Here is a 27,237-nt window from a genome sequence, read left to right as displayed (position 1 = left end):
GAATGAAGACAAAATGTTTTGAGCCACTAACTTAAAAACTTAACATCATGAGAAACACTGCAACCCTACCTGTGATTGACACATTTGTGAAAAAGTCCAACACCTTTGGAAGTCATGAAATGCCAACATTTTACTGATGAGGAGGCACTCATGTTTTCTACTCTCAGCTTTGTCCCTAATTTGCTGTGTGACTTTGGACAAATCACTTACCTTCTCTGGAACTTATTTGTACAACAAGAAAAATACAAAAAATAATAAAAAAAACTCTTAGATTTTACTAGCCTTGGCATTCTAGAGTTGTAAAAATTACACAGCTAGTTGGAGCCTGCAGATCTTAAACCCACTTGAATCTGGGTTTTTCCTGTGCACTATAAGCTTGTGGTGTTTCATAAGCTTAAAGGTTGTCATAGCAACCACCCTCTCTGCAGCTTGTTATCTGATGACCAGCCATTCCAACTCTCTTGCTACCTAGAATTGCTGCCCCAATTGATATTGAATTGAACAAGTGACCAGGGATTGATTAGCCTTCATGCCATTTTATAAATGATGGAAAACACTTGCATCTTTCCCAGGCAAAGTAAAATCTTCCAGGGTAGATCATTTGAGCGGCTCTTTTACCAGTGCATTTATTTATTTATTCCTCATTCATTCATGTAGTCAGTATTTATTTAGACCTTACCATGCACCAGACATTGTAGTAGATGCCTGGGATATGATTGGTCCTTCTTGCACAGAGTTTGCAGTCTAGTTAGGAAGACAATTAAACAGGTAGCTATAACACAGTGAAACAAATTGGATGATGTCAGAAATGTATGGTACTCAGAAAAAGGACATGTAACCCAGCTGGGGGCATCATGGAAGGCTTCTGGAAAGAAGTGATCTTTTTTGGCCAGGTATGGTAGCTCACTCCTGTAATCCTAGCACTCTGGGAGGCCAAGGCAGGAGGATTGCTTGAGCTCAAGAGACCAGCCTGAGCAAGAGTGAGACCCTGTCTCTAAAAGTAGCTGGGCATTTATGTGTTCCTATAGTCCCAGCTCCTCAGAGGCCTAGGCAACAGAATCACTTGAGCCCAAAAGTTTGAGGTTGCTGTGAGCTGTGACTCCATGGCACTCTACCCAGGGTGACAAAATAAGACTCTGACTCAAAAAGAAAAGAGTAGTTTTTATTTATTTATTTATGAGACAGAGTCTCACTATGTCACTAGGGGTAGACTGCCATGGCATCACAGGTCACAGCAACCTCTAACTCTTGGGCTTAAGTGATTCTCTTGCCTTGGCCTCCTGAGTAGCTGGGACTACAGGTGCCTGCCACAATGCCTGGCAATTTTTTTGGTTGTAGTTGTCCTTGTTTTAGCAAGCCTGGGCTGGATTTGAACCCGCCAGTTCTAGCGTATGTGGCTGGCACCCTGGCCATTGAGCTACAGGTGCTGAGCCTCCACCAAAGAATTTTAAGAACGTACTAACTGGGCCGAGTGCGGTGGTTTATGCCTGTAATCCTAGCACTCTGGGAGGCTGAGGCAAGTGAATTGCTTGAGCTCACAAGTTTGAGATCAGCCTGAGCCAGACACCTCATCTCTAAAAATAGCTAGGTGTTGTAGCAGGCACCTGTAGTTCCAGCTACTCAGGAGGCTGAGGCAAGAGGATCACTTGCGCCCAAGAGTTTGAGGTTGCTGTGAGCTGCACTGCCATGGCACTCTACTGAGGGTGACAAAGTGAGACTCTGTCTCAAAAAAAAAAACAAAAGAATGTACTAACATAATCATATTTATATTTTCTTTTCTTTTCTTTTTTTGAGACAGAGCCTCAAATTGTCACCCTTGGTAGAGTGCTGTGGCATCATAGCTCACAGCAACCTCCAACTCCTGGGCTCAAACAAGTCTCCTGCCTCCGCCTCCCAAGTAGCTAGGACTATAGGCAGCCACCACAACACCCGGCTATTTTTTGGTTGCAGCCATCATTGTTGTTTGGTGGGCCCAGGCTGAACCTGCTAGCTCAGGTGTATGTGGCTGGCGCCTTAGCCACTTGAGCCATGGGTGCCGAGCCAATCATATTTATATTTTCGAATGATCCTTCTGGCTAATGGAGGAGGGAGTGGCAAAAGAGGGACAGAAAGACTGCCAGCAGTTACTATCATGCCATTACCATGAGATTTAAAAGACATGTTGTATTTATATCTTTTTTCTTTTTTGAGACAAAGTCTCACTATGTCACCCTCGGTAGAGTGCTGTGGTGTCACAGCTCAGAGCAACCTTAAATTCTTGGGCTTAAATGATTCTCTTGCCTTAGCCTCCCAAGTAGCTGGGACTACAGGCATCCACCACAACACCTGGCTATTTTTTTTGTTGTAGTTGTCATTGTTGTTTAGCAGGCCTGGGCCGGGTTTGAACTCGCCAGCCTCAGTGTATGTGGCTAGGGCCCTAACCACTGAGCTATGGGTGCCAAGAATGTATTTATATCTTTTAAGTTTAAAAGTTAAGTTAAAAAAACAGTACAAAAGAATATGTACTATCCGTTATGAAGAGGGAAAAGATGTGCATATATGTGAGCTCTATACAGCCATATCTCACTGTCCCCATGCGACTGGTTTCAGAATCTCTGTGGATACCAAAGTCCATGGATGTTCAACTTTCTTTTTTTTTTTTTGTAGAGACAGAGTCTCACTTTATGGCCCTCGGTAGAGTGCCGTGGCCTCACACAGCTCACAGCAACCTCCAACTCCCAGGCCCAAGCAATTCTCTTGCCTCAGCCTCCTGAGCAGCTGGGACTACAGGCGCCCACCACAACGCCCTGCTATTTTTTTTTTGGTTGCAGTTTGGCGGGGGCCGGGGGCCCTCAGTATATGGGGCCGGCGCCTTACCGACTGAGCCACAGGTGCCGCCCCGATGTTCAACTTTCTAATATAAAAAGGGTATAGTATTAATATTTGCATATAACCTATGTGCATCCTACTGTATACTTTAAATAATCTGTAATTACGTGTGATAACTAATACAATGTAAATCTTACAAAATAATTGATATATTTATTGGTTCTTTAATTTGTATTAAATTTTCATTATTATATTGTTGTTTTTTTTTTGTTTTGTTTTGTTTTTTGTAGAGACAGAGTCTCACTTTATTGCCCTCGGTAGAGTGCCATGACATCACAGGACTCACATCAACCTCTAGCTCTTGGGCTTCCACGATTCTCCTGCCTCAGCCTCCCGAGTAGCTGGGACTACAGGCGCCCGCCACAACGCCCGGCTATTTTTTTGTTGCAGTTTGGCCGGGACTGGGTTTGAACCCGCCACCCTCAGCATATGGGGCCGGCGCCCTACTCACTGAGCCACAGGCGCCGCCTATTATATTGTTTTTATAATTTTTTTTCTTAGTATATTTTTGATCCATGGTTGATCGAATCTGCAGATGGGCACCTGCGGATACAGAGGACCAGCTATGTATATATGTGTGTATGCATGTGTATATATATGCTTAAAATATCTCTGGAAAGACACCACGAATGTGATAATAGCAGTTACCTCCAAAGGGAGGAATTGAGTAACCGTAAGAGAGGAAAAGGGGGAGATTTTCAACTTCATAACTTTTTATACTTTTGACTTTTGAATTATTTGAATATATTATCTATAGAAATATAATATACCTTCTGGTTGGGAAAACAGAATGTGGTAATGAAAAGAGACAAAACATACCAATGTAGTATTCAGCCTATGCTGAAAGTCCAGTGAATTATACATCTGTTAATACTATGATGACTGGCTTGGTGCCCGTAGCATAGTGGTTACAGCGCCAGCCACATACACCGAGGGTCGGGTGTTCAAGCCCGGCCCCAGCCAATTAATCAACTGCAACAACAACAACAAAAAATATCTGGGCATTATGGTGGCTGCCTATAGTCCCAGCTACTTGGAAGGCTGAGGCAAGAGAACCCCTTAACCAGGGGTCCTCAAACTCCATATGAGGCGGTGTGATTGTATTTGTTCCCATTTTGTTTTTTTACTTCAAAATAAGATATGTGCAGTGTGCATAGGAATTTGTTCATATATATTTTTTAAACTATAGTCCAGCCCTCCAACGGTCTGAGGGACAGTGAACTGGCCCCCTGTTTAAAAAGTTTGAGGACCTCTGGGCCTTAAGCCCAAGAGTTTGAGGTTGCTGTGAACTGTCACAGCACTCTACTGAGGGAGACATGGTGAGACTGTGTCTCAAAAAAGTACTATGATGATTGAGTATTTAGACAGGAGTGGTTTTCTGGGAGAGGAGGGTACAAAATTTTAGGTTACATTGTTTTCACTTCTAAGGTAAAGTTCAAGTTATAGTTGAGCCCTTCACCCCGCGGGCGGGCGGGCTAAACATTGTATACATTAGGTGAGATGCCTGCCGCCAATTGCCCCCCACCCTCTTCCTGGCAATCACCATCTCTCCTCCCAGTGTTGATCTTAAAGTATTTTCTTTCTTTCTTTTTTTTCTCGTAGAGACAGAGTCTCATTGTACCACCCTCGGTAGAGTGCCGTGGCGTCACACAGCTCACAGCAACCTCCAGCTCTTGGGCTTACGCGATTCTCTTGCCTCAGCCTCCAGAGTAGCTGGGACTACAGGTGCCCGCCACAACGCCCGGCTATTTTTTGGTTGCAGTTTGGCCGGGGCTGGGTTTGAACCCGCCACCCTCGGCATATGGGGCCGGCGCCCTACTCACTGAGCCACAGGCGCCGCCCAGATCTTAAAGTATTTTCTAACCTGATGATTTTGACCTCTGAGGGCAAGTAGGGATCACAGGTCCAGTAGGAAGGATGTTTAAAATACCTTTAAGGTATCTTCTAGAGCTTAATAGAGATTCCCCCACTTCCACCTAGGAGAGCATTCCTTATTGCTGGTCACCACTTTCTCAGTACTTTTGGCATTAAACTCCTCTGGAATGATATAGGCCTTCTTTTATGTAACACCATGGTGTTGCATTTGTTAATCACCTGTGTCCATGGCAGCTCTGGAAATACAGTATCAAACATTTGGCCTTGTTTTTATCAACTAGTCCGCCCACCATTGCTTCAATATCATCATCATCGCCACCACCACTTCCACCACAGCCATCCCCAACACCCACATTAGTATCAGAACCATCACCACCACAATCACTGCCATCACCATTACCACTACCACAATCACCATTATCACCCCCGACACCACATTACTATCAGCACCATCACCACTATCACCATCCCAGTCATTATCACCATGGTCACCACTGTTAATCCCACACAATCATCAATATCACTGCCACCACCATTACCAGTACCACCACCATCACTATTATCACCATCACCACCATTGCTACCACCATCTCCAATACCATTGGCAGCACCACCACCATTACCATCGGCACCGCCACCATCATCATCACCTTCACCACTACCATTACCACCGGCATCACCTCCACTACTATCACCACCACCACTGTGACCCTAACTGCTACAAATCACCATGTATAGATAGCTAGCACCGCAATACTAGAAAGGCTGTTTTGAAGTATTCACTTTGGAATATGTGCATGTGTTTAATATCCTTTCTAGCATTTTAGGGTCTAGCTATTGCATCATAGCGTGAATTTTATAAGCCCTCCAATGAGAAAAATTGGGAAGACAGGCTTCTTAAATCAAGGGCTATAGTTTCAAGTTCCATTCAAGAGAAGAGATAAGCAGACTGTAACATTTCTTGTTTATTTTTCAAAGATAATACGGTGGAATGAACAAAATATGAATTCCGGGGTCAGATAAACTTGAATTCAAATCCTGGCATAAAACTGTGTAATCTCAAGCTCATAACTCTACCTAACTGACTCCCCTATTTCCTGATCTGAAAAAAAAAAAGAAAAAGGAAATTATAATACTCAAAGGGGAAGGCAGAGAAATATATGTGATATATAATATAGCTGCAAGAAATCAACTTCATTATCCAAAGGACCATCATAGTAATAGTAAAAAAGCATTCTTTAAAGACCTTCCCTAAAACCAAGTATGGTGGGAGTTTGAAACCAGCCAGATCAACCTTGGTAGCATAGTGAGAAACTGTATCTACAAAAACATTAAAAAATTAGCTGGGCTTGGTGACAGGCACATGCCCATAGTCCCAGCTACTCAGGAGGCAGAAGTGGGAGAATTGCTTGAGCCTAGAAGATCAAGGATACAGGGAGCTGTGATCAGGCCACTGCATTTCAACCTGGGTGACAGAATAAAACACTGTCTCTAAATAAGTAAATAAATAAATAAACGTTTCAAATGTCCTTCTTTTACGTAATTAGAAGACATTATCCTTAATTTTCAGGTGGGGGTGGGGTGTATTACTTTTTGAAATCACATATAACTCATATGAAAGTAAATAGTTGCACAACCTTTACATTTTATAACACTAAGGTATAAAAGTTGGATGTCCCTTACCAACAAATGTCAGTTAAATATAATTACGTATTTGGGTACAATAACATATGGAAAAGAGCTAAAATCATAATGGAAAATTTGTTGAATTTTGGATTTTTTATGTTGAAATAATATAAGTCTTTGTCCCTTGGTATTTCAGGTTTTGAAATTTTAATATTATTTACTTTTGAATACATGTTATATTTATATGATTTGTACTCAAGAGGTAAAAAAGGGTCCTCAGGGAAAAAAATTTCTTTTTGCCCATTTTAAAATTGTGGTCTTGACTCAGTGCCCGTAGCACACTGGTTATGGCGCCAGCCACATACACCAAGGGTGGTGAGTTTGAACCTGGTCCGGGCCTGCTAAACATTTGCAACAAAAAATAGCTGGGCGTTGTGGTGGGCACCTGTAGTCCCAGCTACTTGGGAGGCTGAGGCAAGAGAATCACTTAAGCCCAAGAGTTTGAGGTTTCTGTGAGCTGTGACGCTACAGCATTCTACTGAGGGTGACATAGTGAGAAGCTGTCTCAAAATCAAATAAAATAGTGAAGGCTCTGTTAACTAGTTTGATGAAAATGTTTCAAATTGTATATAAAACCAGCACATTGTACCCATGATTGCATTAATGTATACAGCTATGATTTAATAAAAATAAAAAATATATAAAGTTATTATTAAAAAAATAAATAAAATAAAATTGTGGTCTTAATAATTTTTCTTGTTGATTTATAGAAACTTCTATATATAACAAATGACCCTGTGTCTCTGATGAGTTGCAAGTACTTTTTCCTAGTTTCTTGTTTGTCTCTTTATTTTGCTTAAGATAATTTTTGACCTACAGAATTTAAAAAACAATATGGTTAATTTTATCAGTGTTTTTCTCTGATGGCTTCTAAGTTTTTATTTTCTACACAGAATGGTCTTTCCCTTTTTCTTTTTTTTTTAAACAGAGTCTCACTTTATCACCCTCAGTAGAGTGCGGTGGCGTCACAGCTCACAACAACCTCCAACTCCTGGGCTTAGGTGATTCTCTTGCCTCAGCCTCCGGAATAGCTGGGACTACAGGTGCCTGCCACAACGCCCAGCTATTTTTTGTTGCAGTTTGACCTGGGCCATGTTTGAACCCATCACCCTGTGTATATGGGACCAGAGCCCCACCCACTGAGCCACAGGCAACGCCCTGGTCTTTCCTATTTTTTTTTTTTTTTTTTTGTGGAGACAGAGTCTCACTTTATGGCCCTCGGTAGAGTGCCGTGGCCTCGCACAGCTCACAGCAATCTCCAACTCCTGGGCTTAAGGGATTCTCTTGCCTCAGCCTCCCGAGAAGCTGGGACTACAGGCGCCCGCCACAACGCCCGGCTATTTTTTGGTTGCAGTTTGGCCGGGGCGGGGTTTGAACCCGCCACCCTCGGTATATGGGGCCGGCGCCCTACCGACTGAGCCACAGGCGCCGCCCTGGTCTTTCCTATTTTTAAAAAAATCTTTTTTTGGTCTTTCCTATTTTAATTTAAGAATACATTTCCAATAATTTTCCCTCCTGTTTCCTTCTAGAAATATCTATCACTTGGTCCTTATAAGACAATTCATTTGAAAATTTACAGTGACAACGTTTGTACCTTCCTTTTTTGGGGGGGGGAAGGTCCATAACTTGATTACATTATTAATGGGAGTTATTAGAAGAATAAAGATCTATTTGGCTTCATGAACAGTCTTCTCAACAAAATGTAAACAATCTAGCATTTTTTAAAAAATGAAATGTTTAGCTCCACAAAGACCTTTCGAAAATGTTTACAAGCTCACCTTACAATACAATGAAAGGGTCTTACAATCTCTAACACCAGAAACTCATATGATAATAGCAATTCATGCCTTTTTATTTTCAAAACTATGCATACTAATTTGGTATTATTGTTTGAAACTTGTCATATCAGAAGGATGGTTTTGAATGGAAGAATATTCAAAAGCCATATTTGTCAGCTTCACAGGTTGTGTTTTGTTCCTGGTTATGTATATAACTACTCTTTTGGGGTCCAGTGGGGAAAATGATGGAATACTAATGAGAGATTGATTAAAGTTCTTTCTCTTTCCACCATGTTTTTAGAGGATTAAGAAATGGCACAGAATTTCTCTTACTTCAAGGCTTTAGTTCCCTGCTTCAGGTCTTTTTTTCTCTGTATCACTTTATGAAACATGTTTTGAATTGTGATGCCAAAGGCAGCATAGGGAACTTCAAGAGAAAGTGAAATGAAAAAATTTGACCCTAAAGAAATGACCCAGACTTGAAGGTGCAAACTGGATGGATTTAGTTCTCTTTATATTAGGAACACTGTGATTTGAATATCACATCCTTAAATGCTCTTGTATGGGATCATACCCTAATTTCTGGTGCAAAAACATTATTTTTGAAGATGCATTTGCCAGAAGCAGCCATCAACTCCCTTTCTTTTTGTAGACATGTCATCCACTTTGATAGTGCTTAAAATAAAGTACTCAGCTAGAAGGTGAGTTGAAACAGACAACAAGCAATATAATACAAAATGTTATGAGTAAAGTGTGTCACTCAGATACTTCTAAAATACATTTCTCCCTTTATTTTGAAGGCCACGGTATAGGCATCTTGGCTAATGGAACCAGTCTCTCCCTTTGATCACCAATGGAGTTATCTTTTCAGGGAAACTAAGTCCCAGCTCAGATGACCATGTTAGCTGAAGCTGAAATAAAAGAGAGAGGGACTGTTTAATTATTACCCCTCAAAGAGTGTGATTTTCTCTCTCTTTAATTCTCCAGTTGAAACCACAAACAGGAGCACTTTTGGGTTGAGGGGGATTCATTTGATCTTTATTTCTGGGTGTTTTTTTTTTTTTTGGTTGTTATTGTTTTTAAGATAGAGTCTCACTTTGTCACTCTTGGTAGAGTGCTATGGCATCATAGCTCACAGCAACCTTAAACTCTTGGGCTCAAGTGATTTTCTTGCCTCAGCCTTCAGAGTAGCTGGGACTATAGGGGCCTTGCTACAACATCTGGCTTTTTTTTTTTTTTGCAGTTTTTGGCCAGGGCCAGGTTTGAACCCACCACCTCTGGTATATGGGGCTGGCACCCTACTCACTGAGCTACAGGTGCCTCCCACGTCTGGCTTATTTTTAGAGACCAGGTCTTGCACTTTCTCAGGCTGGTCTCAAACTCCTGAGCTCAGGCAATCCACTCACTTCAGCCTCCCAGAGGGCTAGGACTATAGGCCATGGCACCTGGCCTGATCTTTATTTCTTTACTCTGGCCAGTGTGCGGGATCTGGTTTTATGTGTCAGCCTTGCAGACAGATACAGTGTGATAGCCTTGGGTGACAGATTTTAGTCAAATAGGAATCAAAAGTAAATATAATTTAGGTGTGCATTTATTTAATCTCCTAAGACTTGGGGAAAGCTTGGGAAGGTGTGTGGAAAGGAGCCTAACATATAGTAGGTGCTCAACGAATGCTCAAAATAATTGAATATATTGGATGCATGAAGGGCTGACATTGAGAATGTGCTGGGCTGGGTTCAACAACTGGTCTTCATTTTATGTGTATCAATCTACATGCCAGAGGGGGTCATAGGGACTCTGCCAATTAACTATGAAAGTGTTGTGCAATGCAGTAGCCACTAGCCATCTGTGGGTATTGGGCACCCGAAATGTGGCTAGTCTGAATTGAGATGTGAGGTTAATACACATTGGATTTTGAAGATTTAGTATGAAAAAAGAATGCAAAACTCTCATACATAATATTTATATTGGGCCTGGTGTGGTGGCTCATGCCTGTAATCTTAGCACTCTGGGAGGCCAAGGTGTAGGGATAGCTTAAGGCCAGCCTGAACAAGAGCTAGACCCTGGCTTCACATAAAGGAAGGAAGGAAATTTGCCAGGTGTAACTGAGTTCTTCGCCTATAGTCCCAGCTACTTAGGGAGGCTGAGCAGGAGAACTGCTGGAGTCCAGGAGTTTGAGGTTGCAGTGAGCCACGATGACGCCACTGCACTCTCGCCTAGGCTACAGAAGGCGCCTCTGTCTTTAAAAAAGAAATTATATTGATTATAAATTTAATACTAATATTTTGATATGTTAGGGTTAAATAAAATACGTTCACATCTCACCTGCTTTTTCCTACTTTTAAAATGTGACTTCCTGCTCTTTAAAAGAAAATATGACTGGTGGAAAATTTGAAATTAGCCACGTGGTTCGTATCATATATTTATTGGACAGAGCTGGTCTAGACTTTAGAGACAAACCAGGCAATGAAACATCTCTGCTTTAAAAGTGAAAATTGCCTCTCTGCCGTCGACAATCTTTTCAGACTGTCTAGAAAGATAACGTGTCCTCGCTGCCTGGGCTGCCCTGGGGCCGGCGGGGCGGGGCGGGGCGGGGAGCGAGGACCAAGGGGAAGCAATGCGGCTGGGAACTGCTGGCTTTGCTGTGCCTCTTCCAGGACACCCCAAGGATTGACTCTAGAGAGCGATTTATCCTTAACTCCACGGCGGAAATAAGACCCGCCCGCCGGGTCCGGGCTCTGATCAAAAATCACCTGGCGACCCGCCCCTCCCCCCACGCGCCTGCAACCCCTCCCCACCTTTGCTCCATACCCCGCAAAGGAGCTTTCCTGATTTCCCTGTGGGTTTGGGACTTAGCTATAAAAGGACAGGGAGGCCTGAACAGGACCAGAAACCTTTGGAGGACAAGCCCCGCCTGCACGGCCCGGCCATTCTCCCGCCCGGCTCAGGCTTCTCAACACGGTCCGGAAAGCCCCAGCTTGTGATTGATCTGGGAGCCCGGAAAGAAAGGGGTCTCTGTCTGCGCTTCCAACTTCGGATATCGAGTCTCCGCCTCCGAGCCCCCGGGAGCCGGCGCTGGTCCTCGCGGCCTGCGGGGTCCTCTCCGCCACGAGTTTTGTTTCCCAGTTCGCGGAAAGAGAAAGTGGTTGGGCGGCGCGGGAGCCGCCTGGGTCACCCGGGTCCTGACACTTCCTGCAGCGATCCAGTTTCTTCCCTCCGTCTTCCGTTCCCTACTGGGGCCTAGGCAAAGGAGGGGCAGCTGGACTTCCAGGGAAATCCCTTAGAGTCTCCTTCCCTCGGCAGCGCTCATCCCGGCGGGAGCAGAACTGGAAAAACAGAGCGTAAGGGCCGCCCCGCCCCTTCGCTGACCGCGGCTACTGCTCTGGGAAGCCGGGCCAGGGCGGATGGGGCGGCAGGCAGGACGCTGAGCCCAGGGTGCGCAAGGCGAGGGGAGGCAGGACGCTGAGCCCAGGGTGCGCAAGGCGAGGGGAGGCAGGACGCTGAGCCCAGGGTGCACAACCCGAGGGGAGGCAGGACGCTGAGCCCAGGGTGCTCAACCCGAGGGGAGGCAGGACGCTGAGCCCAGGGTGCTCAACCCGAGGGGAGGCAGGACGCTGAGCCCAGGGTGCACAACCCGAGGGGAGGCAGGACGCTGAGCCCAGGGTGCACAACCCGAGGGGAGGCAGGACGCTGAGCCCAGGGTGCACAACCCGAGGGGAGACACGCGAGCTGAGCAGGCGGCGTGCTCCTCCCCTCCTGCGATCCCTCAAACCTTCTGCGAGGAGTGTAAGGCTGAGTTCTGAGCAAAGGGGTGCAGAGCTTTGACTTGAATATAAGTGACCTGAAGACGCTTGTACTGCCTCTGCTCTCCAAGGGACATTCAATCTCTTCCACTTCTGGGCTGAAGTTAGTCCCGCCCCAGAAGGAAGCTGAAACCCCGCCCCCAAGGTGAGGTGCAAATCTACGTTCTCCGTGCAGAGATGAAGTACAGGGCGCGCGCGGGCACAGGGCACAGTCTGATTGTTCACGCGCTCAGCTCTCAGGGAGGCTTTTTGGCTTTGGGAGACAGGGCGGCCTGATTTCCACTGGTCAGATACAGTAAGCTCCAATGGAAGGGAGGTAGACGTGGGTAAAAAATGGACTGTCACCCCCCAATGTCTCTTCACCAGGTTCCTCCGTCTCCCCTTAGCCCTGCATGACATGATGGACCAGGGTTTAGGGGTAGGGAAGGACTTCTGGAAAGTTTACTGTCTTCCTTTCCATAGCCACCTGCCCCCACGTTTTCAGTGCTATATATCCATTTATGTATATGTAGGTATATAGTGTATATAGGGATATATAAGAGCATATATATGTGTGTGTGTTTAAATCACATTCCTGACATCAGGACAAAGCATACTGACTTCATTTAGATGCCTATTAGCCAATATCTCATTTTAAAATTCCCCCCACCCCCCTTCCTCCTTTCTTTCTCTATCCTCACCCTCTTGCCATTTACCAGTTCATCCGTATGAAATAGAATGCTCCTACTTCCAGGAGCACCGCAGTTTGGGGCCTAATTGATTCTGGTAATTAATTTGTTCTACCTGCTAGATCAGATGGAAATCCTACTCATGTGCCCAAGGATTAGCACTTGGCTTTCTAACACCTCCTCTAATTATCTAATAGCATGGGTTGTGAGGACTCAGTCTCTATTAAAACACTTTTACTATTAGCAGTAGTGATTGGAATTGTGATGACGACTAGATTTCAAAAAATTAGAGCTTAAAAATGGGGAGATGGAAGAGAAGTGGCTTCTTTTAATTTCCCCGAGTTTAACATCAATAATTAGAGCAATTTCCAGAGAGGCAAGCTGTGTTGTAGATGATCACCTTAATTTTAGCAAATTGATTCTAGGGAAATAAATGTGACAGGTTAGAAAAAGACAAACAGAAAAAAAAATGATTGAGAAGGATACAAAGGAAGAAGGAAGGGAAAAGGAGTGGGAAACAAAACCCTAGTTCAATTTTGGGGAGCTAGGGTTGAAAAAAGTAATGCACATGTATTTTGGGAAAATGCAAACCATGTGAGTGACATGAGGAGAAAGTAATGGAAATTTGAGGGGACATGGAAGATGGCCTGAGGAGGTGGTTCTGAATAGATTTATGCGACCAAATAACTTGACTACTGTAGCTATAACCCTCTTCTTGCCTACTCCCTATAACTGAAGCGAAGACTTACCATCTTCATGATCATTATCTTTATTTTTTAATTTACCTCAATAATCCAGTCAGCTCTCAGCCATCAATTAAGTTGAGTCTAGCCATTTAAAGTAGCGGATACTCTTTGCCTCCACTTCTCCCCCTTTCTTTTTGCTATCAGTTACAGGAACTCTGAAAATCCAGGCCTAAAGGCTGAAAATAAGTGCTTGATCTCTATTGCTTTGCCATAGGCTCTTTTAGTGTCTGTTCTTCTCCAAAGAGGAGTTTGTTGGACAACAGGGACTTTTCACCTTTAACTTTCTTTAAAAATGGCTGGGAGAGAAGCCGCTCTTGCAGTGGCAGAGCAGAATTAAGGCCGCAAAATCTGGTAAGGAGCTGGAACCCTACGCGCTCTGCTCTCCGCAGGCTTGGCCGGGAGTATTCAGCACCGCGGACAGCTCCCCGCCCCGCCCCGAGCCCACCGCACCCTCCCCTCTGCCTCTGGCAGCCTCGCCATTGGCTCTCCTGGATCCCTCTCGGAGCTGCCAATTCTCCAACACGTAGACCCAACCTACCCAGGAGCCGGTCTTCTCGCCTCTCCAGCGTCCAGGGTAGCCCAGGCCGAGGAGAGAGCAGCCGAGATTCCAGCTTCGGGGGGCGGCTGCCGGCTTTCACCGGGCTTGCGGAGTCGCTGCTGCCCGCTTTCAGCATTTCTTCCCCGGCCCTTGCCCTGTGGCAGGTGCTCTGCTCAAGATGAATCTCAACTTCACCTCTCCTCTACACCCAGCGTCTTCTCAGAGACCCACCTCCTTCTTTATTGAGGACATTCTGCTGCACAAGCCTAAGCCGCTGAGGGAGGTGGCTCCCGACCATTTTGCCTGCTCTCTGGCCTCCCGGGTGCCTCTGCTTGACTATGGCTACCCCCTCATGCCCACACCCACCCTCCTGACTCCTCACGCCCATCACCCCCTGCATAAGGGAGACCACCATCACCCTTATTTCCTCACCACCTCGGGTAAGTAACAGGGGTCTCATGGTGTGAGCAGTGAGAGACTAGGTTTTCTTGTGCAGATCCCAATCCTGTGATGAGCTAAGGAAAGGTTGGCTCAGCCTGGCTTGGTGGCCTCCTTCCCTAAAAAGAAGGTTGGGAATATGTTTGCGAGCACCTGGAGCCCTTTGAGGCATGCCAACCCGCAGGGGTAATTCATGCTCACTCTGCACTTTTATAACAGAGGAGATGTGTCCAGCCAGGAGGTAGCTGGAGGTGAATGGGTTTAACATTGCCTTGGTGGATAATGCTCAGTGACTCTACTCATGGTCTTCCCGGCCAGTTTAGTCCATCTCTCAATTCGCATTTTTCTCTGCCTCTCTCTGTTCAGAGGGAGACCCTCAACCATCCTGCCCCAAGGAATGGAACTCAACTTTTGGTATCAGTAGCTTGAAATGCTCCTGGAGGTCAGCTGTTTACTCTCAAGTGCTGAACATTCACAGGTCCTGCTGAGGGCACAGAAGTGAGGGTTGGGATTCTCCAAGGATAAAAGGTTGGGGCTTGCCTGAATAAGAGAGAAAGGATAAGGAGAAGGAGGGAGGAACCCAGCATCACAACACTCTTCACCCCCAACACCTAACATTGAACTCACAGTCTTAGCTAGGGCTTCCCTTCTCTGTCCCAGCTGCCAGAGTCTCTGGAATTGGATGGTAAAGTATTTTGATTTCTCTGGCCTGGCAAAAAGTTGGGACTAGCAAAGTCTGGCTGGGACAGGGTAATGTGGGGGAAATAAGATTTTTTTCTATCTCCCTCCTCACAAGCTACACGCATACCTTTTTCTCCAGCATCTTCATTCTAGCCAGAACAGAATAATTCATTGGGTCCAGTTTCAGAGCACAGGTAGAAAAAACCCTGCTGGGGCAAAGGGCTGGAGGAAGACAGGAGGCAGTTTGTGAAATGTAGGGGCTGGAATTCAGAACAAAAGTTGAAAGTGTTTGTAGAGCAGTGAAACCCAGACTCTGAGACACTGGCTTGGAGAGGCGATCGTATAGCCTGCTTCACAGCCCTGCTGGCAGCAGTCTCCTCTCGGGGACACCGATGGTCCCCCCCATAGCAGCGACCAATGCTGGCCTTACTGGCACTGGGAGTGTATGTATGTATGTGTGTTTTTCTCATGATATTGGGTGAGGACAGATTCTGTCTGCTTGATGTGTCTCAAGACACGAAGTAAAGCTTGCCAGGGTCCCAGGGTCAGGAAAGACAAGACAAGAGAAGTTACCCCCATCATGGCCCCGAGAAAAGCTTCAGCCTTCCTGCTTTGCTGGGCTTGGAATCGGAAGGATAGGAGAAAAAGAGTAAGGACGGATTAGAGAGCAGGCTCGCCGCCAGAGCAGCCAGAAACTGCCAGGCAAACGTGAGAGGCGGGAATTTCCCCTTTTCTCTCTCCACTGCTTCTCTGGAGCAGAGGCGGCTCTGCTCCTCTCAGCTGCAGGTGGACAAGAAGAGCTTTTTAGTGAGGCGAGATGTCCGCTCTTCTAAGATGTAGAACAGTAAATATCATCTCGGGGCTGGGAGGATACAGTGGGAGCAGAGGTAGAGGGGAGGACGGCTCCTGGGACGTCTGACATTTGCAAGGAAACTTCTCCAGGTGCCACAGACGACTAGGTGCTGGCAGACGCTACGGAAGTCTCTCCAAGAAAAACACCTTAAAAGGCCCCAGGTTCTATTTTCCAGTTTTCTTTTTCGTTTTCTTTATTGTGTATTGTTTGCATTTCTAGAAGGCCTTCCAGATGAAGATCTCCAAGCGCTGGTCTTGCTGTTTTTCGCTCCCCAGTCCTGGGATTTCTAGGAGAAGGGCTTGAGGGACTTTGGGGCGAGCAGGAGACGGGTGGAGGCACCAAGTGGAGGGAGGCGCTGGGGACTGAGGGACGGGAGCCGGGCGGACCGCGGTGGCTCCCTGGTGATGCGGGATCTGCCCACCTGCTCGCTCTGCCCTCCGCAGGAATGCCGGTCCCGGCGCTGTTCCCGCACCCGCAGCACTCGGAGCTGCCGGGAAAGCACTGCCGCCGCCGCAAAGCTCGCACGGTTTTCTCGGACTCGCAGCTCTCCGGCCTGGAGAAGAGGTTCGAGATTCAGCGCTACCTGTCCACGCCGGAGCGGGTGGAACTGGCCACGGCCCTCAGCCTGTCGGAGACGCAGGTGCGCGGAAGGAGAGGGAATCCTCTGCTTGGTTCTCTCCCAGCTTAATACTCTCAGAGCCCATGGCGGGGTTCTTCGAGTGGGAATGACCATGCTCCTTTTTATTCTGGGCTTTCCCCGAGATCCTTAGTAAAAGTACCTACACCCCAACCTCATGTCAGACTTACCGAGCAAAATTTCTGGAGCGGGGCTCTGGACGTGAAGGAAAAACTCCTCGGGTGATTCTGATGGTCATCACCAGTGTAGGAACTTATTTTTACGCCTTCCTTATTCCCCTTCGACCAGGGACATACCGAGTCACAGGTAAAATGATAAGAACTAGATGGGTTCTTGTCCTGAGAGAAGTTTTTTTCTTATTATTTCTTCTATCTCACAGAAGCAAATATTCTCCGTATCTCCACGCCCCCCCAACACACACCATGGCCTAAGCCCCTTCCCTGTTCCCCTGTCCTGAGTGGAAGAACTGTTTTCATTTTCCTCCAGGCCCTGTTCACCCGCAACATCAAAACTCCTTCCTGTTTCCCCTCCCTCATGTTCTTTGTACCCAGAAAGGCGACTTGCTGTGAAGTCACGAGCTTTGCTAGGTCTGGGTCTGATACATCTTTTTTTCTCCAGCAAGTTCAAGTCTCACTTTTCTGTGCAGGAGTCTTGCTACAACAGGTATTTAGATGTCTCAATCAGAGGAACGCCAAGTTCAGCATAAAGGCGCCTCATCTAAGCAGCACTTACTATTAGTAATTTTAATTAATGATGGTATTGATAATTATAACCACATCATTTTGATCCTCGTTATTCCCGCACAGTTACTCCTGGGAGCCTTAGGAAGTTTGATTCTCATTCAACCCAAAACGAGAATTTGTGGGCAGTTGCGGTCCATTTTTCTAAAGCCCAGCAACCGTTCAAAAAGAGAGGAAAGACAGGATTTTATTTTTGTCTCCCCAAAATCAGGTGAAGACGTGGTTCCAGAACCGGCGGATGAAGCATAAAAAGCAGCTTCGAAAAAGTCAGGACGAGCCTAAAGCGCCAGACCGGCCCGAGAGCCCCGAGTGCAGCCCCCGCGGCCCGGAGTCTGCTGCTGCTGCCGCCGAGGCCCGGCTGGGCCTGCCCGCCGGCCCCTTCGTGCTCACCGAGCCGGAGGACGAGGTGGACATCGGGGACGAGGGGGAGCTCGGCTCGGGGCCGCACGTCCTCTGAGCCGCCGGACTGGGGAGGGTTGGCGCGCGAGCGGACCGCGGGGACCCGCGCGGTTCTTCCCCGGACCGAAAGACTCTTGAGACCCCAGTGTCGCCGCGGGCCTCGTAGATCAGCTCCTGGAAGACAAAACCCAAAGTCAACCTTCAGCCGCGCAGAGCCGCGTAGCCAGCGGCTCGGCCTCACGCCTCCCTCTCCCGCCCGCCTGGTCCCTGTCCCGGGCAAGTGTGCGCCCGGGTTCGCCCATTCCCGCGCCCCGCAAGGTCAGCGCAGAGGACCGGCTCAGCACCGCGTCCTAAGCTGAAAATTGGGCTCTCGGCTGTGTGTTCGGTGGGGAGACGTGGATCTCGGTCGCGATCGTAGACCCCTTCTCTCATCTCTCAGCCACCTGCCGCCAGCTCGGTGATTCGGATCCCGCGGCCTTTCCACGCGGACCTTTTGCCCCCACCTTGAGCAGTTCGATTGACTGCAGGTCAGGGGCAGGTGTCTCGGACCTTCCGACTCTTGCGGGGATCCAGGCAAAACCATGGCCCGATCTTTCAAAGGCCCAGGGCCAGGACAGACTCGCGCTAGTCATTACCCTCAGACTCGCTTCCGCCCTCTGCCCCTACACCCCATCTCTGACTCAAGTAGTAGGGTGACCCCTTCTTCTCTGGGCCGCAGCGTACGTCTTCTCCCATCGGGGTTCCCAACCAGAGCTAGGGGTTCTGCACCCTGGCACCCTTCCTGAGCTTGGGGTCCGCAGGCGCCGATGCGCGTTATGTCCTCCCTGCCCTGTGCCAAGAGGCGCCAGTGCGCGCCGGGAAACTTGAGCAGAAAAATGCCCTAGAGTAATCTCTGCTTCCTCAACTCGTTGCGCTCCGGTCTCGAAACTCTTCCACTGCCCACAGGCTACTGATGTTTAAAATGTCAGTTTTCCTCGGGTTGTGTGCGCGAATGCTCATTCTTAGTGCATTTTAGGGAATAAGACATTTTACCAAGATTAAGGCGAACGGGGTTTCCGGCGTGCACCTGTTTGGGGGCAAGATGCGGTGGGGGTTTGATTGGTCGTGTGCGTTACTCTCCTCCGCTCCCCACTGAGGGTCTCTCGCTATCTCCCTTCGGGTTTGCGGTCTTTTAAGATAATAAAGTCTACCGGGCGTACTGGGAACCGTCACGCGTTTCTGGGAATTGTTTGTTGCAGCGTCCTCCTACGCGCACGCTCCTCCCCCCCTTCTCCAGCCAGTTTCCTATTCCGGGTAGAAATGAACTTGGCTAATAACCTTTCATTCACAGAAGAAGAAGAGCAACTACCAAATGGGATTTAGGAAGAATCTTTAAAGTGAGTTGAAATATCGTGTATTTGGGGAAGTGTGTGTGTGTGTTTAAATTAGGTGGTGAACACAAACTCTAAAGTACGAGGCAGTTATTCTTTTCTTCCCCTGCCCTCACAACAAGCGGACAGGGATTATTTTGAGTCTCCAAGGAGCAGGTTGGATGCATTTCACGACCTTTTGTTTCGAAAAAGCAGGTAAACAGGAAAGCTGTTTAGCAGATGCACAGCCCGGCTTGATTGAAGGCTGGATGAGTTCTGGAGCCCTGGGAATAGCCAAATCTTTGATTCATGAGCATCAAACACGGGAAGATGCTCCTTCCCTCCCTCCCCGTCCTCTCTTCTCTGGCTGTTTCTTGTTGGATTAGATGGGAAGGGAAGAGGTCAGAATTGCAACACCAAACCTGCTGCTGATGGTTTGGTTTCTTATCAAAAACGTCCTTGAAATTGGTGGCAAATAGTCCAGTAGCAGAACTCTGCGAGTTCCCCTTTCTTATGCTCATACGGTTAGTGATGGTGGTAGAAGAGAGATAGGATTTACTGTCAGTTTAATGTAACCACATGACAACAGTTTTTTTATTTTGGTTTTTCATAGTGATCAAGGCTTCCACTGGCCAAAGAGGTATTTTGTCTGGATAACCTAGGCTTTTGCTTCAACTCCCTTTCACTTGGTGGTGAAAGCTGACAAAACTATATTCCTTACGATAGATTAAAGAAAGACAAACATAAGTCAGATTTTGAAGAAGCAAAAAACATCTCAAGATAAGATGGGCAAGTCATCCCAGATCTAATCTCAAACGGGATAAATAATTGGTTCCTTATTGGTTGTCAATGCTCTGTTTCTGATGGTCTTCATTTTATAGATTCTCAGAGAAGGACTTTCGATAATAATTTTTGCTCATAGAAGAACATAAGAAATGGACAACATACCAGCTGGCCCAATATTAGCTGATGGTGGCACTAAAAAAATGCTTAATTGGATTCTGTGACATCACTTTGAAAAACAGAGCATTGGCTTCCACGGATGTACAAGATAATTAGAGAGTTATAGACACAAAGGCACAGAATGCTTTTTGGTGCTAAGAGTATTGTGCAATAAACATATTTAGTTGAAGCAGCGACTCTCTGGTCTTCCTGAATTGGGCTCAATTATGTGCAAAATAATGAGGAAACTGAAATATCTTACATATTATATTTTTGTTATATCGTTGGCATTGCATTTTAAAGAGAATGTTGATGAGCTAACTTTTATCCAATATTCAGGAACTGGGCTAGTAAAGGGTATGGGAAAAATGAAGGAGAATGAGAGTGAACTTTTTAGCTTGGAGGGGCAGAGCTTTGGAGAGGAGTGCAGAGGAGGTTAGCAATGGTAGTTGTATGTTAATGGTTAGGAGGCTGCTGATTATCAAGGGGTGTATCTGTTCTGCTGTGCTGAAGATGTCAGAACCAGAACCAAGGGTTGGTTCCAGGGAAGCAGATTTTGGAATAGCATTCGAGTGCCTCCTATCGGCCAGTACTGTGCTGCACAGCAAACAGGCTACGTCTGAAAATCACTGAGCATCTTTTCACTAGAAAAGTTAAAGAAAAAGCTGGAGGCAGACATAAATAAGGGATTCTTTAATATAAATTTCCTCACTGGAGAGAGATTTGGCTGGATATCGTGTACGGGTCTTTCTAACTCTTTTTTTTTGGGGGGGTAGAAAAGGTACTGTAAGTTCCAAGTTATTAAAATTCTTACCTCACTAAGGTTCGAGTACATATACTCTAATTTAAACAAATATATCCATTGCTATGAAGAGAAACAAGAAAGAGAAGAAAAGGATTATTTCTTTATTTATTAAAGAAGTCTCGGGCGGCGCCTGTGGCTCAAAGGGATTGGGCGCCAGTCCCATATGCTGGAAGTGGTGGGTTCAAACCCAGCCTCAGCCAAAAACCACAAAAAAAAAAAAAAAAGAAGTCTCAACACTTCATTCTATGAAGTAAATGAAAAGAAAGTGATGTTCCACTAAGGACAAAGATATAGTCAGAGAAAAATTGTCAGTGTTCGAAGAGATGTTTGACAAATTTCTAATCCCTTTATTTCATTTTGTTTATTTTTTTTAAATTATTTTTTATGAATCATAACTTTGTACGTTGATGCATTTATGGGATTCAGGGTACTGCTTCGATTTACAATGTGAAATGCTTACATTGAACTAAGTAACACATCCATCACAATTAGACTCATTTCTTTTTTTTTGGCTGGGGCTGGGTTTGAACCCGCCACCTTCAGCATATGGGACCGGCGCTCTACCCCTTTGAGCTACAGATGCCGCCCTAGACTCATTTCTTAATAGTTTTGAAATGTACCATTGCATCGTGCACATTAGGTGAGGTTCCCCCAAATTCCCTCCCTCCTCCCTTATACCCCCCTCTTTATTTTATAAATTGGGGAAGAATTAAGGCTGGGAGTACTTTGTCAGTGAGTAGAAGCCAGTTTTAATTTTCATACCTCACAAGTAACTCATGTTGTGGTAAAAGTGATGGTGGGGCTCTTGTCACTGTAACACATAGAGGACATACCTGTAGCAATTCTGGGTGTCAACATTAAAAAAAATTGTAGCTAGAAATTATCTAGTGAAAATCTTAGATCAACTTTTGGAAAAACTTCTCATTAAGAACAATTTGCAACTTGAATGGGATTTTCTAAAGGTACTAAATCCCTTAGCCCTGTTTTCCTCCAAGTCAAGGCTGAATAACCAATTGCCAGGATGTTTTAGAAGATGTTCCTATATGCACAAACAATAAGACAATCTGTCACCCATCTCCAATTTCTGTATTTCACTATTCTAAAAATTTTGACCCAATCTCTCTTAATCACACAGGGAGATGGAGAGGTTGCTTTGTCCAATGTCATACAGCCTATTAGTTTGGTGAGTTACAGAATTAATACCTCTAGAGGTCAGAGATAATTCGTATAAATATTTAGGAGTGAAATGAAAATTCAAAATGGTTCTCTTATTTTCTCTCCATTGTATTTTCTGGTTGTCAAATCCCCTCTCCCTGACACATTTTCCTTCCATTTTATTTGCTCTTTCCCTCTCAGACTTCCCAGTGTGTACACCAATGACCCTTTCTCCATGATTTTAGTTATAATATTATGAATTTTATCTTATTACTCTCTATATGGCATTAGGGAGCCACACCACATTTAGCATCATAGATGGCTTGGCTTATAGGCTTACATTTCAACCTTACTTTTGTGAATAGTGATGTAAAGTATCTTAATTGCCACTTGAAAAAGAAGGTGAGTGCTCTGTAAATCAGTTAAGGATAGTAATGGGTTGTGAGATAAGATCTATGAAAATACCTACTGTGAGATCTTGGATGAAAAGAAGTTAGAGGAAGATGATGAGTTATAACATGGATCTGAACATATCAGGGATACAGAGTCCTCGGTACCAAACTTCATTGAACTACAGCTGTTACTACATGGTAACAGTCTCATGCCTCATCACATCCTTACAAAGGAGTTATTACATCTCTTTCAAAGAAATTTAATTATTCTTGTTTTAGTAACTTCATCTTATTTTCTTTTTGTCATTTCCATTGGGGCTAAGAGAGGACTTGTAAGCCCCGAATGACATAGGATCCAGAGCCTTCAATGAGGATGTTTCATTTCGAACACATCTGTCCCCACATTGCCTAGCCCCACCTTTATCCAGCCCCAGGGTTCCTGTTATCCTAATGGTGACAGATACAATGTTCTAGAGGGAGGGAAGTTAGAATTCAAATCCATGAGAGCTCTCTCTTTTTTTTTTTTTCTTTTTTTGTAGAAACAGTCTCATTGTACCGCCCTCGGTAGAGTGCCATGACGTCACATGGCTCACAGCAACCTCTAACTCTTGGGCTTACGCGATTCTCTTGCCTCAGCCTCCCGAGCAGCTGGGACTACAGGCGTCTGCCACAAAGCCCGGCTATTTTTTTTCGTTGCGGTTTGGCCGGAGCTGGGTTTGAACCCGCCACCCTCGGCATATGGGGCCGGCGCCCTACTCACTGAGCCACAGGCGCCGCCCCATGAGAGCTCTCTTAAGGGAGAGAGCATTGTCTATGATTCCAATATGGAATTGGAAATCCACAATTTAAGCTTTTACTTTTTTTTTTTTTTGCAGTTTTTGGCTGGGGCTGGGTTTGAACCCACCACCTCCAGCATATGGGGCCAGCACCCTACTCCGCTGAGCCACAGGCACCACCCTGAAGCTTTTACTTTTTAAAATCAGTTTCTTTTTGCTTGTAGAGACAGGTTCTCTCTTTGTTGCCCAGGCTAAAGTGCAGCAGCATGATCACAGGTCCCTGTAACCTTGACCTCAGAGTAAGTAGGACTACAGATACAGAACACCACACACACCTCATTTTAAAATTTTTTGTAGAGATGGGAGACTCGCTATGTTGCTCAGGCTGGTTTTGTACTCTAGGCTCAAACAATCCTCCTACCTTAGCCTCCCAAAGTGCCGGGATTACAGGTGTGAGCCACTGTGGCCAGCTCCTACTGAAGTTTTTAAAATAATTTTTTAGCTTGAAAAAAAAAAAAGCCTGGTGAATATATAAGATGAAAATAAATTTAAAAGTAGTTTAAAAATATTGACTAGTACAGGGCGGACATAAAATTTGTGCGCCAATTAAAGTCATAACTATTTTAAATTGCACATGAACTTTTATCTTTGGGGCCAAGCTGAACATTTTTTTTCTCCTTTTTTTATTGTTGGGGATTCATTGAGGGTACAATAAGCCAGGTTACACTGATTGCATTTGTTAGGTAAAGTCCCTCTAGCAATCGTGTCTTGCCCCCAGAAGGTGTGGCACACACCAAGGCCCCACCCCTCTCCCTCCTTCCCTCTCTCTGCTTTTCCTCCCCCCCCCCATGACCATAACTGTCATTAATTGTCCTCATATCAAAATTGAGTACATAAGATTCATGCTTCTCCATTCTTGTGATACTTTACTGAGAATAATGTCTTCCACTTCCATCCAGGTTAATACGAAGGATGTAAAGTCTCCATTTTTTTTAATAGCTTGGAATACTATCAAGCTGAACATTTTTAACATCTATTCTCTCTCTAGCTTCTATGGATATAGATGATGGAGAAATGAAATGTACTTGCCAGTATTTTAGCTGGAAGTTAAAGAATGGCCATGTAGTCTTTATTCTTCCTCAGTGCTTGACTGGGGATGGGAAATAAGATGTGGAAAGCAAAGGGAATGGGGATAAAAATGTGGCTCCTTCTCCTGAGTTTCAAATGCAAATCATTGACAAGCTGACAGCAAAAAACTAATACTTGATGCTTACTCTGCTCTTTTTCCATCTATTTTTTCCCTTCAACTCCTAACTTCTCTATTTTTAATTTTAAAGATTAGGATTTTGACCATGTGTGGTGGGTCATGCCTGCAATCCTAGCATTTTTGGAGGCTGAGGTAGGAGGATCCCGTAAGGTTAGTAATTTGAGACCAGCCTGGGCAACATAGCAAGACCCCATCTCTACAAAAACTAAAAAAAAAAATATATATATATATACACATTATCTATGGTTTGATTGTTTACACAGGCACAAGAGTCATTGAATAGTTCTATGAGGATAATTTTAAAAAGAAAAGTCTTGTTCCCCCTTCCTCATTTACTTCACTACAGAGGCAGCCATTTTCCATTTTGGGCTAATAATTTTGGTAGCTATCTTCATGTTTCTAAGTAATTTCACAGTATAAGAGATGGAAATTTTATTTTTCTTCCTTACTCCCACCACGTATGTGCACCCTCTCCATTGCTCTTCCCAATATGGTAATTCGGGTTAGATCTTGATTATGTTATATCTATGCGATTCTCAGCTGACCCAGGTAATTAACTACTTTCCTCTTCTGTAGGACTTACTGTTTTCCTTGGAATTAATACTCATTTTATTATTCTTAATTTCAATGTACTTATGACTGTATTCCATTCCCAAGATATTTACATATTCCTAACATTTAATTTTTCTGAACAAATCTCTTCCAGGGTTGTCTTCCGATCTGCTCCATTCTGGATTCTGAATTAGTGGATTTCCCTTCCCCATTAACTTAAGGATTTTTTTTTCATGTTTTACTCTTGTTTTCTACGTCTTCTTTCTTGCTTTATCCTCTCATTTTGGTGGAGTCCAGTCTTCTCCAGGAGAACCAGTACATGAGAGGTAAATGTTCTGAGATCATCCTTGTCTAAAAATACCTTCATTCTGCTCTCATACTTTATTGGTATAGAATTCTAAGTTGGAAATCATTTTTGAATACTTTTAAATAATTTTGCATGTATTACTCCACTGATTTTTAGTTTGTAGTTGTGATGGTGCTGTCTAAAGCTGCTTCTTGCTTCTTTGTGTCCTGTTTTATTTATTCATTTATGTAGGCATTGTACTGAAATTTTATAATTATGTGCCTTGTTTTAGGTCCAAATCCTCCATTATTCTGGATGCTCTATAGCTTCTTCAGTCTGAAAATTCACTTTTTTTGGTTATGGGGGATTTTCTTGAATTAATTCTTTGGTGATTTCTAGCCCCCCTTTTTTCTATGTCTGTTCTTTGTAGAACTCCTGTTATTTTTACCCCTGGATTTATCCTCTCAATTTCTTGTCTTTTCTCTCCTTGCCTTTTTGCTCTGATTTCTCGGGAAATGTCTCAGTGTTATCTTTTACTTTTGAGTTTTTTAATTTCTCTGCTGTATTTCCTATTCCCAAGATCTCTCCCTCCTTTTTTAAGTGGTATCGATGTCACATCTTCAGATGTTTAGAAATCCTTGGTTGTCTGTTCATATTTAAGAGGCAGTAACTGTGAGCACATGGGTGTGGCTTGGTGCCTGTGGGCTTTCCTGTAGGGTGACATGGTTGAGTTCTTTAGTTGGAGAATCTCTGAAATCAGGATTTTTAGGTCTTTTTCTTTTAGGCTGATCAGATTCCCCAAAGAAGAATTTTCTAAATTCCTGCTTGTGTGATGAAGTTTCAACTTTGTGGGAGCCAAGTGAAGAAGACCAGAGATCCCTGTATTTTCAGCACACATATTCACAATGGACCATTTTTTCATTACCAGGGCATCCTCCACAGAGCCCAGCGACAGTGGGGCAGTGGAAGGGCTGTGCTTGCAAATTCCATTGCTGTTAAACAGGCTTTCACCCAGTCATGCTTTATTTAGCCCCTCTCATCTCTGTTCACCTCTGCTTCCCGAGGTGATTGACGCCACTGATCTCAGAGCATTTGGAGTATTCTACGTGTAAGTCAGATTGATTTTTGGCTTTTTCCTTTGCTAACTTAGAATTTAGTATTTTTGGAGTCTGACAGTTTTTTTAAACAACACATTCATATGTTTTTCAGTTTCCGAAATTTTGTTATTATTTTCCCCCCCTCCTGTTCCCTCTGTTCTTATATGTTTATGCCTTTCAAAACATTTTATGGGCAGTACCTGTGGTCAAATGGGTAGGGCGCCGGCCCCATATGCCGGAGGTGGCAGGTTCAAACCCAGCCCCGGCCAAAAAAAAAAAAACATTTTACTGGGGATGTTTTAAGGGTGTGAAGTAGATTGTGTGTGTGTGTGTGTGTGTGTGTGTGTGTGTTTAGTCTACTATATTTATCCAGAAATGTATCGATTTGATTTTTTTTTTTTTGAGACAGAGTCACCATCTGTCCTCCAGCTAGAGTACCTGGGTGTCATCACAGCTCACTGCAACTCAAACTCCTGGGCTTAAATGATCCTCCTGCCTTAGCCTCTGGTAGGTTGGACTACAGGCACATGCCACCAGGCCTAGTTAATTTTTCTGTTTTCAGTAGAGACGGGGTCTTGCTCTTGTTGAGGCTGGTCTCAAACTCCTGAGCTCAAGCAATCCTTCTTCCTCGGGGTCCCAGAGTGCTAGGGTTACAAGTAGGAGCCACCCCCCACCCCCCAGCCTACAATTTGAATTTAATCTTATTTATTTTGGCTTTTACAGTGAGTGAGAGGTGTTAATCTTTTATCTTGGAATTTCTTTTATGCAACTGAATTGTTGAGGTACAGGTGAATGGTGTTATCACTAGAGCCGATTAAAAGGCTCATTTGCTTGCTGAAGCACAAGTGATATTAAGTGACAACTGTACCTGTGGCTTGGGATTTTTGGGGTCAACAGCATTAGAAG

The 27,237-nt window shown here is 44.9% G+C and overlaps 1 protein-coding gene across 1 annotated transcript; it reads left to right on the top strand.

The window, feature by feature from the left end:
- Nucleotides 1-11,015: 11,015 nt before the first annotated feature.
- On the top strand, nt 11,016-18,879 carry BSX (brain specific homeobox). Its single transcript, XM_053594713.1, has 4 exons — nt 11,016-11,548; nt 13,814-14,402; nt 16,378-16,574; nt 17,523-18,879. Exons 2-4 carry the CDS (start codon nt 14,141-14,143, stop codon nt 17,766-17,768), a joined length of 705 nt encoding a protein of 234 aa, XP_053450688.1. The 5' UTR covers nt 11,016-11,548; nt 13,814-14,140; the 3' UTR covers nt 17,769-18,879.
- The last annotated feature ends 8,358 nt before the right edge of the window (nt 18,880-27,237 follow it).

Source organism: Nycticebus coucang, chromosome 6 (genome assembly GCF_027406575.1).
Source record: "Nycticebus coucang isolate mNycCou1 chromosome 6, mNycCou1.pri, whole genome shotgun sequence".
Lineage (NCBI taxonomy): Eukaryota > Metazoa > Chordata > Mammalia > Primates > Lorisidae > Nycticebus > Nycticebus coucang.
Note: the sequence above shows the minus strand (reverse complement) of the source record. Positions and strands in the feature narration are given on the sequence as shown.

Coding starts and splice junctions, on each gene's coding strand:
- BSX (XM_053594713.1), top strand. CDS start 14,141: ATGAATCTCAACTTCACCTCTCCTCTACACCCAGCGTCTTCTCAGAGA. Junction 14,403..16,377: donor TTATTTCCTCACCACCTCGG/GTAAGTAACAGG, acceptor TGCCCTCCGCAG/GAATGCCGGTCCCGGCGCTG. Junction 16,575..17,522: donor TCAGCCTGTCGGAGACGCAG/GTGCGCGGAAGG, acceptor CCCCAAAATCAG/GTGAAGACGTGGTTCCAGAA.